Source organism: Salmo salar, chromosome ssa17, assembly GCF_905237065.1.
Source record: "Salmo salar chromosome ssa17, Ssal_v3.1, whole genome shotgun sequence".
In the NCBI taxonomy this organism is placed as follows: Eukaryota; Metazoa; Chordata; class Actinopteri; order Salmoniformes; family Salmonidae; genus Salmo; species Salmo salar.
In genome coordinates this window covers 57,673,209-57,685,457 of record NC_059458.1, presented here as the reverse complement: position 1 = coordinate 57,685,457, position 12,249 = coordinate 57,673,209, and the positions used below count along the sequence as shown (strand labels likewise).

Genomic DNA, 12,249 nt, shown 5'->3' with positions numbered 1-12,249 from the left:
TCACCTGCATTGAACAAATAAGATATTTCCTTTTAATCAAGTATTCATTTAAAATTAAAATAGCGCATTTGCATTGAAGTTTGATGATTAAAATGCATTTACCTCGTTGGAAAAGCTTAATTATGTTATTTCGGTCAATGTTTGAAATTGATATGTCTATGAACTACAGAAACTAACGAACTTTTGAAGTTTAGCACTCAACTCCATATCTGGCCAATCACATTCCACGTCGCTACTGACGTCAGGTCCTCTGACCTCAGTTTGTCAGTGGTATTTTTTCTTCGGGACACAGCAGCTAGCGGCGCCATATTGAAAGACGCAAATTATTTTCATTAACGCCTAAAATATCTAATTTGCCAAGATGCTGTATTTAGAGGATTACCTCGAGAGTGAGTATTTACGTTTATTTTACGCCTGGGTGGTATTATTTGTGTATTTACTGTCGTAAATGTGCATCATTTTAGCCGAAGCGCGCCCGGACTGTTAGCCTAGCCATGCTAACACCTATATTCGCCTTTTCTTCTCGCTGGCAGTGATCGAGCAGCTACCCATGGATCTCCGCGACAGGTTTACGGAAATGAGAGAGATGGACCTGCAAGTTCAGAGTATGCACTGTTACAGCGTGACAGTCTACAAACATTTCACCGGCGAGCATTTTTCAAGTTGAAAAACACACCATTCTCAGTTTCTCACTTTTTGGGCTCATGTAGATAAAAAGAGTCGAACTCTTAACACTAATTAGTGGCCAAATAAAAATGTGTTAAATACAGTGTTTTTATTTGTATAGCTAACACAGTTAGCGGTTGCGAACTTGGCTAGTATAACATTGCAACAACTTTCAGTAACCTGAGAAAGTTAACGTTAATGGGTTTGTATGATTCTAGCTAGGGTTATAGAAATTACAACATAAAATCATGTTATATTTGTTTTCCATATAGAGGTCCAACTAACGTTTGCTGATCATGTGTGCATGCACAGAAGTTGAAAAATGAATGTAAACATGGATTCGGAGCGTACACATCACATTTAAAGTTTTTTCTTTTCTTTCATGTGACTATAACTAGCTACATATACGCTAACAGTTTTGCTAACTAGAACATGCACCAATATAAATTTAGGGGGGTACTTTCCATAGGGTGTATTTGAGAAGACTAATGAGACCATAGGCCAACTGGTATAATGCACATGAGCGTGTGTTCCGGGCAGAGTAAAATTAATTTGGGGGTACAGTAATGGAAAAGGGTTGGGAACCACTGATGTATTAGAGGTGGTTCGGTTCACTGGTAGTTTTAATCACAAACATTCTGGTCCACAGACACCGCATGTAATATTAGCCCTTCTGGTCAGCATTGAAGTACAAATCGATATGAATTCTTCCGTATACAGAGTTATACCCATATGATTAGTGCCTCAGACACACCTGTCCCATTTGCTGTAGATGCCATGGACCAGTTGGAGCAGAGGGTGAATGAGTTCTTTGTCAATGCAAAGAAGAACAAGCCAGAGTGGAGGGAAGAGCAGATGGGAGTCATCAAAAAGGTGCCAAATAAGTCTCAGTAGATGTATATTTCCCTTTTCCAAAAGACAGTTTTGTTCTTTTAATCCCATAAATGTTTTACGATAAGCTGTACTACAACACTTTTTGTGGTGATTCTTTGTGTTTTGTCATTTACATTTTAGTCATTTAACAGACACTCTTAACCAGAGCTACTTAAAATTAGGGCGTTCATCTTAACATAGCTAGGTGGGACAACATATATCACAGTCATAGTAAGTACTTTTTTCCTCAAAGTAGCTATCAGCAAAGTCAGAGCTAGTAAGAAGAATAAAACAAGTGCCAGTGTTGGTTCACCAAATGGTTATTTTTTTTTAGATGGTGTCAGCCTCTGACTGCTTTTTCTCTGTTTCAGGATTATTATAAAGCATTGGAGGATGCAGATGAGAAAGTACAGCTGGCCAATCAGATTTATGATCTGGTGAGTTGGAATTTGAATGCCAAGACGGAGCTCTGTCTAACGATGTCTGGTTTGTCTAATGGGTCATGAGAAACCACTTCTATGAAAAGGTAGGGACAAGGGGAGTTAGAGGAGAATCTTTATCGCTGGTGGCCTTTTTCAAGATGATTTGTGGGTGCATGTCACCACTAAAATATAAAATGTTCTGTTCAGGACTGTGCGGTCTGTGCCACTAGGTGGCAGTCAAACAATGTGAATCATTTGGAAGTCACTAAAATATCAGTCTTCAAGTGTTTTTAATGTTTATTTAGATATTGCCATTTCTATCTTTTGATATTGATCTATTTCATAGTGAATATTCAATGTGTAAAATCTTGGGGGGGGGTCTGTTCAACATCTATATTGTGGGGTATGAACAGTATGGTATATAATGGGGTGTGTTTTGCAGGTGGACCGTCACCTGAGGAAGCTGGACCAGGAGCTGGCTAAGTTCAAGATGGAGCTGGAGGCTGACAACGCTGGCATCACCGAGATCCTGGAGAGACGTGAGTCTCTGTCTATCACAACACCAACACTGTCTATCACAACACCACAGAAGCCCCATCCCCTTCATCTTAACTCTCTTGGCCCTGTCAGAATGTTGGGCTGACAGGCTGCATTTTTCTAGTCTTGTTTCAGTTGCGATGGTATCAATCTTCCCATCGGGATATTTCAGCCCTGCTAGGGGGCAGTATTGACTTAAAAATGACCCTGTTAAGTCAACTGTTGTCTGTTAGTGTTGTCACTGAGAGCCAGCTCTAACATTCTCTCTCCTCTGTCAGGATCCCTAGAGATGGACAGCCCTTCTCAGCCCGCCAACAACCACCACGTCCACTCACACACCACCGTGGAGAGTAAGTACAAGTCTTGGCTGTTTAGCCAACTTTTTTGGGGAGTTGTTGCATGTCGGAAGAAAAATGTATATTGACTAAGGAGCTTTGTTTGTATAGATGATTTGCTGCTTTCCTATGCGAGGTCATGAAGGTAGTAATTCACGTTGTGTTTGTGTGTGACAGAGAGGAAGTACACCACGCAGCCGAGCCACCACACTACAGAGCACGTCCCAGAGAAGAAGTTCAAATCTGAAGCCCTGCTCTCCACACTCACGTCAGACGCCTCCAAGGAGAACACACCGGGCTGTCGCACCAACAGCACGACGTCAGCCTCAAACAACGTGTACAGTGTGAACTCATCTCAGCCCCTGGCCTCCTACAACCTCGGCTCTCTGCCTGCTGGGCCCGGGGCTGGGGCAGGGGCCATCACCATGGCTGCAGCGCAGGCTGTACAGGCCACCGCACAGGTATAAACACACATTCTCTCTTTTGCACACACACCTAACTCCACGGCCCTATGATTTATTCAGATGTGTGCTGCACTCATGGGGATCGGTATCAGTATCTTGACCCAGACTGTCTGTTCTGAGGATGATCTTATCTGATTAGGACAAATGTCCTTGAATGTGTAACTGATGTGTGTCCTATGACTGTAACTAACCCTGTTCATGGCTATGTGTGTCTCTCTCTACCTGCCTTTCCCATCTTCTTTCCCTCTCTGTGCCCTCCTTCCCCTCCCCTCTCCATGTCAGATGAAGGAGGGCAGGAGGACTAGCAGTCTGAAGGCCAGCTACGAGGCCATTAAGAACAATGACTTCCAGCTGGGGAGAGAGTTCTCCCTGACCTCCCGGGATACCACGGGGGCCTACTCCACCTCCGCCCTGGCCAACACCCTCACCCAGACCCTCACCCCAGCCGGCTCGGCCATCGCCTCCGACTCCCGCGGCGGACGCAAGACCAAGTACGACGCAGCTTATATGCACACACACAACTTATATGCACACACACACAACTTATATGCACACACACACAACTTATATGCACACACAACTTACACGCACACACACAGCCCCCGTACGCTCAGACAAGCTCTAGCTGGTGGTCTTCTCCAGTGATATCACATAATTTCATGCCTTATTAAACCATGTCAATCCACCCGGCATCACCCCACATCGGATGAACAGATGTCATGCCAAATCACGCGACATCATTTCAGTGTCCAGTCCCATGGTGTCACGCCACATTATGCCAGCCATGCTTTCCAACTCCACCCCCACAGCATGAATAAATAAATGAAGATGAAAAATGGAGATCTAGTCTAAACTGTTCCTGTCTTTTCTCCCCCTCCACAGAGGCAACACCAAGTCTTCCAACCACCAGTCGTCGTCCTCCTCGTCTTCTTCGTCCCTGTCGTCGTGCTCCTCCTCTTCAGCCCTGGCCCAGGAGCTGGCCCAGCAGGCCTCGGCCCTCCCAGAGTCTGAGACCAACAACCAGGTGGACTGGACCTACGACCCCAACGAGCCCCGCTACTGCATTTGCAACCAGGTACACACACATCCAGAGACACTCTCTCACACTGGACAGCACACACCTACAGCTGACAGGTTAACTAAAATGGCTTCTCTCTTGTTAAAGGTGTCTTATGGAGAAATGGTGGGCTGTGATAATCAAGATGTAAGTACCCATTTCCATTTGGGAGTGCTTTTCTCATGTTCTACAGCTGTTACCACATTACTTTCACATAGGACTTTGTCAAATGAGAGATGAGGTATGAGAGCTAACCTGAGTGCCCTGTGTGTGTCTGTGCAGTGCCCCATCGAGTGGTTCCACTACGGCTGCGTGGGCCTAACAGAAGCCCCCAAGGGGAAGTGGTACTGCCCCCAGTGTACTGCCGCCATGAAGAGGAGAGGCAGCAGGCACAAATAAGACACCCCACCTGCTCCTCATCCAGGACCCATCCCATTCCACACCCCTACCCCGCAAAACCAACTGTCAATGCTATATCAACTGTAGTTCCTCCCAAACAAGTGTGTGTACCTGTTGTGGCCACACACACAGTATTCTTATTCACCTGTCTGTCTGTGTGACCTCTCAGGGGTCAAAACAGTGGGGTCAAAGGTTGTTATTGCAGGGTCAATCCTGTGTGAATATTTGGATGAGACACCTGACTGGAAAATCAAACAAGGAACCAAGACTTCCTGAAACCGCACCCCCTGGTTGGGTGTCCATTGTCCCCCTCCTGAATGTTGAGCCTCGGCGCACCCCTTCTCTCCCCCATTAATCAGACATTCCTCGCCTTTCCTCTTGTGACAGGAAGGGCCACACCCCCCCCCCCCCCCCTTGCTTCCAAACACGGCTGCAACAAGAAGTGCTCATTACAGTAAAATTACACAGATACTCAGAAATGTAGTCCAGGGGTGTTTATTGGACTGCAAAACCCAACGCTCTACAAGTTTTAATTTGAATTCTAAAACAAATTGATGAAATGCAACTATGACTTTGAAAATATGAGGGGGATGATTGGGATGGTGGTCATTTCAGGTAAAGTATGGATGAATATGACTGACCCTCCACCATTGAGTCCTGTAAAGCTGAAGAGTTCAAAATGTACAGTGTAAGATCAGTCATAACTGAAGCGTGTATGTCTGAGTAAATGTTTCTGTATGTGCGTGTGTATGTGTCTAGTCATTCTGTACTGAGATGGTGTGTAAAAGTTTCCAGAGATATAGAAGAAAACAAATCCAATAAAGTGATCAAGTTCTTTTGGTATTTCACGTGTTTCCTGGCTTCGTCTGTCAACGGTGGCCTCTCGGTCAAACCCTAGGTATCCATTGTATTTGACTACACAATCAAAATGTAGATGGCTGTTGAATCACCAATGTTTTGATTCACAGCAGGCTTACAATGTGGACTGATTGCTTTATAAGTGTTGTACCGACACAAATGTTATATTGTTGCAAAATTTACAAAAAAATTGTTGCATGTGCCGAATACAACCTTACTGTGAAATGCAAGCCCTTAACCAACAATGCAGATTGAAGAAAAATATTTACTAAATGAACTAAATACATATTTTTTTTTAAAGAGCAACAATAACGAGGCTATATACAGGGGGTACCAGTACCGAGTCAATGTGTGGGGGTACTGCTGTTTTTCTTTATTTGACAGGAAATGTATTACTGAATGCCACTGATTTACCATGAGTCAGCTCACCTGCATGGTGTCCCAGGTCTAAATCATTCCCTGATTCGAGGATAGTAATGAAAACCAGCAGTGTTGCAACCCTCACACACAAGGGGATTTGGGGGTACCAAATTTGGTTATTGATTGTCTACACTTTTTTTTGTTATATACAAAACTGTCATAATAGCTATATTTTTTAGAAGGAACCTGGGGTGTCTTGGAGATCTTACAACTTCACCAAATAAAGGGAGAATGTTTTCAGCCCTTGCTCTGAAAGGGAACCTTTTCAATAGCCTCTCTCACCACATCTGACTGAAACAAAGCAGTGCTCCAACTCCTTTCTCTAAATAATGAGCCAAGGGAGGACTGGTGTGTGTGCCACAAATAGCAAAGAGTGAGCCCTGTCTTTTACCACAATTTGGAATGAGGGGGAGCATACCTCGACCCCGACCGAGGAGGCATGTGTGCGCATTTAGACCGCTCCAAGTACATCGTGGAATTTCAAAACCGTTACTTTACAATAACTCCTAAACTATCCAGTTGAAACGGATCTATGGTATAAACTCCACTTATTTTTTTTCTTTACCCGAGGGAGTTTTAATTTTGGGAAGTAGTAGCCCTGTGTGTGAGACTGTAATCCAGCCGTCCACACGGAAAGGAAGTTCGGCTACTGTTGACTTTTTTCTCTTAGAGTAGCCTAACCCAAACCAGGTGTTGTCGCCCCCCGGTGCGCGGCCAGCGCTCGGATATAGTGGAAACCCTCTTTGTAGTCTGTAACCTATTTCAGGATCTGAAGTCTTGGTGAACTTCTTCATTTTTCTAAATTCAGTTTGGCTCTATCTGTGTCTGACGGGATGCTTTCATGCGTCCTGCCTTTGGTTGTGGATGGGAATGGCAGTTTTCTGACAGCGCGCAGTAGCAGAGTCTGATCTAGCCACAGTCATGATGTTCTGCTTTTCGAGAATGTTTTTAATCATCTGAGGGGCACTCTTCCCCAAATGAAGGGAGAAGGAAAACTTTCCCCTGCTCTCTCGGAACTCCATAGTGTTCTAGGATGTGAAAGTTGGACTGTGGCTCACTTTGATCTAACTTCATTCTCAGGAATAACGGAATAACAACGTTGGGGAAAAGGTTTTGTTTGTTTGTTTGTGCCAGCTCACAAATCAACACTCGAGTTTGCCATAGTGACGATTCTTGGACACCGTGGACCGCCCTCTGAAATACCAACCAGGTCATATTTGAAAGACAATGTTCCAGGTCTTTATGTATTCCTGAAGTGCGTGTTTCTACAGATAGCCCCGCTGCTCTGTTTTCCTTCTATCCGGCCGGGAGAGCGGCCAGAGTGGTGTGAGGTCTGAGTGGGACGCGGAGAAGAAATAAGCTAAACATCTTCCCTCATGGTATGCCTTTATTCTTCAGCCAGCAAAGTTGGGAGTGAAGCGGTAATGTTTCTTCGGGGGCTCTGGACGCTCCGCCGCAGGTATTGCTCTGGACGGTTATTGCTCTTAGGGGTCGCTGTGTGTCTTTTCTACCAGACCCTGATGGTGGCACGGAGTCGGTTCAAAGGCGACCCACCCGCGGCTGATGAACGCAACAAGTCAACGATGACTGAAGCGTTGGAAGTATTTGATGAACTTCTGCAGGACCCTGCGAGGCTTATTTCTACCCTGGAGGCTTTGGAGAGGGACAGATATGTAAGTGGGCTTATGATAGAATTGCACTTGTCCAATTTTTGTCCTGTACTTTAGGTAGCCTACCTGCACTTGTGAGGAACCTTGAATATTGGAGATTCAAGGATAAGCCTTGTTCCATCCCACAATGGGAAAGGCCATTTCATCATCAACACACATGGGTGTAGGCTTTCTTTAAACAGTGCTGTGTTAGTTGCATGCAATGGTTGTATGCCTCTCTATGCAGCCTGTGTTTTGTCTTTCGGCTCAAAACACCGTCTGAGTTTCATTAACTTTAATGAGCAACAAGCTTCGCTTCAAGCCTGACAACAACATTCTTGGATGCTGACTCCTTGGCTTAGCCTATATAACTAACAGGTTGAGCCTATTTTAATTTAGTTGTCAACCTATTTAACTAACAAGTATCGTAAACTACTTAAGAATAGTGAACCGTTTTTTTTTTTTTTGCTATGGATATTAGTGTTGAGGTATTTAGATGAGCGTGCTAGGAGCTCGAGGCTCAATGCCCATTGGTCAGCTGGATAAGTGCTCTAGAAGTTTCCCGGGTGCGGCTTTATTTAATGCGAGCTCTTCGCTCCACATAGATGATTGACACCTGTATGAACCTTTAGAAAAACAAGGTTGCATATCAATTTCCCGGGTTATTTTAAGTGATCCGTTGTCTGAAAGTGTTCCCTGATATAGCGTAAAAGTTCTGTCATTAATCAAGTTGGATAAGCCATTATTTGACAGCTCTCATGCATCCATAAAATGACAGCTGACATAATCTGAGGTAAACCAAACATGGGGGATTTAAATGTATTTATTACCCAACTGCCTCAAATGTGGCCTATGCCTTGACCATTATAGCCCTGCTTGACATTGTATGGGCTAGCTAGAGCATGTGTATGAGTGTGTGACAAAGACTATCAGTGTGTGTTTGTGCATATGTGTGTGTTTGTGTGTGTGTCATAGATACATGTGGGTAACACAATTGGATGACAGACTGCTCTGTAATTGTGAGAGTATTTTCTGGTAATCCCACTGTTACTGTGTTTGCTTTTCAGTCTTTCAGGAAGTGTGTGTTGTATTCAGACAAGATTGACCACTGCCATACATCACAGATCAGCTGCTAGTACCTCAGGTCACCACACAGCTCTCTGGTTACCATCTACCTCTAACAACTGATTCTAGATCAGCTCTACTTATCCACTTCTAACATTTACCATTATGGGTTCAATTTTGAAATTGTTCCTGGAGCAGTTGTTCTATTAGGTCATACTTTTCCTTCTCTCAGGTTGTCTTGGCCCCTTTGAGAGGAAGGGAAAGAATAAATAAACAAGGAGGGGGGGAGAAGGAGGGATAGTGTTGAGAGAGATATAGAGTGAGCTAGAGAGGGAGACAGAGAGAGAGAGGCAGTCTGTTGGACTTGTTGACTATGTGGTTGACAGGGAGAAAGCGAGCTGTCACAGCCAAATTTGTTATCCACCACAGACACACTGCCTCAGTTTAGCTGTTGAGTGAAACTCCGAGTTCTAGAAACAGCCCTAACAGTTCTGAATGTTGGACGTATTGTGAATCAGAAGTTTGATGTCTGAACCATTACATTGCCCTTATTTCTCCTCTCATAATACTCAAAGGACTCTGTCATAGTTGACATTGAGTGTGACTGGGGGGGGTTTGATTGTTGACATGTCTAGAGCCATCATTACAAAAGCCCTGTCACTGTAGTGCTTGTTCCTGTTACCCTCTGTGGCATGTCATAATGACTAGCTTCACACTGTGTGTATGGGGTGTTCTGTATTTGTGTCTGTATGGGGCGGGATGGTGATTGGAATTGCTGGAAAGTTGTTAGGGATGGGGCATTTTGGCAAGGGTGTTTGTGTTATAGGTTTACAATGCGTGTGTGTGAGTGTGTGTCCATGTGCGTGTGTATGCAGTCAGCACCTGTAGTCAGCACCTGTGTATGGCTGTCCCAGGCTTTCCTGGGGTGCTAGCAGGGGGAGTGCTCCAGCTGTAGGCCAGTAGGAAGTGTTAGATCAGAGTTACGGAATGTGATCCTTCAGCGCTTTATCCCCTTTGAGTCTCTTCCAGACCCTGACAGCCCCATTCAGTCCCAGGGCAAGACGCAGGAACACAGCAGAATCAGGGATCAGAAAGCCATGGAACGCAGCCTCACTCGCACACACATACACACTATGATTCAATGGCACTGGTGCTCCCATCAGAGCGGCATTGAAACTCACCACATATTTGTGGAGCACGTTTGGTGGTGTTCAGAGTGGAACCCCTGCCAGAAAGATCTGGATGCTTGTTTGCTGCTTTGACACTGATTGGCTGAAAGTGTGTATGGGAGGAGGTTCCAGCATTTGACCACTGGCACTAACCAGACTCTCTAAGCTTGGAGAAGGTCACAGGTACGATCAGGGAGTCAGTTAGGGTGCTGGGATGGTAGGATCAGGGAGTCAGTTAGGGTGCTGGGATGGTAGGATCAGGGAGTCAGTTAGGGTGCTGGGATGGTAGGTTCAGGGAGTCAGTTAGGGTGCTGGGGTGGTAGGATCAGGGAGTCAGTTAGGGTGCTGGGGTGGTAGGATCAGGGAGTCAGTTAGGGTGCTGGGGTGGTAGGATCAGGGAGTCAGTTAGGGTGCTGGGATGGTAGGATCAGGGAGTCAGTTAGGGTGCTGGGGTGGTAGGGTCAGGGAGTCAGTTAGGGTGCTGGGATGGTAGGATCAGGGAGTCAGTTAGGGTGCTGGGATGGTAGGATCAGGGAGTCAGTTAGGGTGCTGGGGTGGTAGGATCAGGGAGTCAGTTAGGGTGCTGGGGTGGTAGGATCAGGGAGTCAGTTAGGGTGCTGGGGTGGTAGGATCAGGGAGTCAGTTAGGGTGCTGGGATGGTAGGGTCAGGGAGTCAGTTAGGGTGCTGGGGTGGTAGGATCAGGGAGTCAGTTAGGGTGCTGGGATGGTAGGGTCAGGGAGTCAGTTAGGGTGCTGGGGTGGTAGGGTCAGGGAGTCAGTTAGGGTGCTTGGATGGTAGGGTCAGGGAGTCAGTTAGGGTGCTTGGATGGTAGGTTCAGGGAGTCAGTTAGGGTGCTGGGGTGGTAGGGTCAGGGAGTCAGTTAGGGTGCTGGGGTGTTAGGGTCAGGGAGTCAGTTAGGGTGCTGGGGTGGTAGGATCAGGGAGTCAGTTAGGGTGCTGTGGAGGTAGGTTCAGGGAGTCAGTTAGGGCGCTGGGATGGTAGGGTCAGGGAGTCAGTTAGGGCGCTGGGATGGTAGGGTCAGGGAGTCAGTTAGGGCGCTGGGATGGTAGGGTCAGGGAGTCAGTTAGGGTGCTGGGATGGTAGGGTCAGGGAGTCAGTTAGGGTGCTGGGGTGGTAGGTTCAGGGAGTCAGTTAGGGCGCTGGGATGGTAGGGTCAGGGAGTCAGTTAGGGTGCTGTGGAGGTAGGTTCAGGGAGTCAGTTAGGGCGCTGGGATGGTAGGGTCAGGGAGTCAGTTAGGGTGCTGGGGTGGTAGGGTCAGGGAGTCAGTTAGGGTGCTGGGATGGTAGGTTCAGGGAGTCAGTTAGGGTGCTGGGATGGTAGGTTCAGGGAGTCAGTTAGGGCGCTGGGGTGGTAGGGTCAGGGAGTCAGTTAGGGTGCTGGGATGGTAGGATCAGGGAGTCAGTTAGGGTGCTGGGATGGTAGGGTCAGGGAGTCAGTTAGGGTGCTGGGGTGGTAGGATCAGGGAGTCAGTTAGGGTGCTGGGATGGTAGGGTCAGGGAGTCAGTTAGGGTGCTGGGGTGGTAGGATCAGGGAGTCAGTTAGGGTGCTGGGGTGGTAGGGTCAGGGAGTCAGTTAGGGTGCTGGGATGGTAGGGTCAGGGAGTCAGGGAGTCAGTTAGGGTGCTGGGATGGTAGGGTCAGGGAGTCAGTTAGGGTGCTGGGGTGGTAGGTTCAGGGAGTCAGTTAGGGCGCTGGGATGGTAGGGTCAGGGAGTCAGTTAGGGTGCTGGGATGGTAGGATCAGGGAGTCAGTTAGGGTGCTGGGATGGTAGGGTCAGGGAGTCAGTTAGGGTGCTGGGGTGGTAGGATCAGGGAGTCAGTTAGGGTGCTGGGATGGTAGGGTCAGGGAGTCAGTTAGGGTGCTGGGGTGGTAGGATCAGGGAGTCAGTTAGGGTGCTGGGGTGGTAGGGTCAGGGAGTCAGTTAGGGTGCTGGGATGGTAGGTTCAGGGAGTCAGTTAGGGTGCTGGGATGGTAGGGTCAGGGAGTCAGTTAGGGTGCTGGGATGGTAGGATCAGGGAGTCAGGGAGTCAGTTAGGGTGCTGGGATGGTAGGTTCAGGGAGTCAGTTAGGGTGCTGGGATGGTAGGGTCAGGGAGTCAGGGAGTCAGTTAGGGCGCTGGGATGGTAGGGTCAGGGAGTCAGTTAGGGTGCTGGGATGGTAGGGTCAGGGAGTCAGTTAGGGTGCTGGGATGGTAGGATCAGGGAGTCAGGGAGTCAGTTAGGGTGCTGGGATGGTAGGTTCAGGGAGTCAGTTAGGGTGCTGGGATGGTAGGTTCAGGGAGTCAGTTAGGGTGCTGGGATGGTAGGTTCAGGG

General features: G+C 47.2%; 2 protein-coding genes across 4 annotated transcripts in view; both read left to right on the top strand.

The window, feature by feature from the left end:
• Positions 1–231: 231 nt before the first annotated feature.
• Positions 232–5,596, top strand: LOC106576172 (inhibitor of growth protein 3). Of its 3 annotated transcripts, XM_014153137.2 has the most exons (11): positions 233–389; positions 534–605; positions 1,439–1,539; positions 1,911–1,976; positions 2,404–2,500; positions 2,777–2,848; positions 3,011–3,294; positions 3,580–3,788; positions 4,180–4,372; positions 4,463–4,501; positions 4,637–5,596. In XM_014153137.2, the coding sequence occupies exons 1-11, from the start codon at positions 362–364 to the stop codon at positions 4,751–4,753; spliced, it is 1,278 nt and encodes a 425-aa protein (XP_014008612.1). In that variant the 5' UTR covers positions 233–361; the 3' UTR covers positions 4,754–5,596. The 3 variants fall into 3 exon arrangements, 2 of the variants coding, with proteins under 2 accessions (XP_014008612.1, XP_045555746.1); XM_045699790.1 differs by lacking the exons at positions 233–389; positions 534–605 and having other exon boundaries at positions 1,433–1,539; positions 1,911–2,065; XR_006760124.1 differs by lacking the exons at positions 3,580–3,788; positions 4,180–4,372; positions 4,463–4,501; positions 4,637–5,596 and having other exon boundaries at positions 232–389; positions 1,911–2,065; positions 3,011–3,105.
• Positions 5,597–6,426: 830 nt separating this feature from the next.
• Positions 6,427–12,249, top strand: part of LOC106576170 (cadherin-like and PC-esterase domain-containing protein 1) — an 81,511-nt gene continuing 75,688 nt past the window's right edge. The window contains exon 1 of the mRNA XM_014153135.2: positions 6,427–7,704. Within this exon, the coding sequence (XP_014008610.2) occupies positions 7,408–7,704 (297 nt within the window). The 5' untranslated portion in view covers positions 6,427–7,407. The remainder of the gene's footprint in view (positions 7,705–12,249) is intronic.

Coding starts and splice junctions, on each gene's coding strand:
- LOC106576172 (XM_014153137.2), top strand. CDS start 362: ATGCTGTATTTAGAGGATTACCTCGAGA. Junction 1,540..1,910: donor AGATGGGAGTCATCAAAAAG/GTGCCAAATAAG, acceptor TCTCTGTTTCAG/GATTATTATAAAGCATTGGA. Junction 2,501..2,776: donor CACCGAGATCCTGGAGAGAC/GTGAGTCTCTGT, acceptor CTCCTCTGTCAG/GATCCCTAGAGATGGACAGC.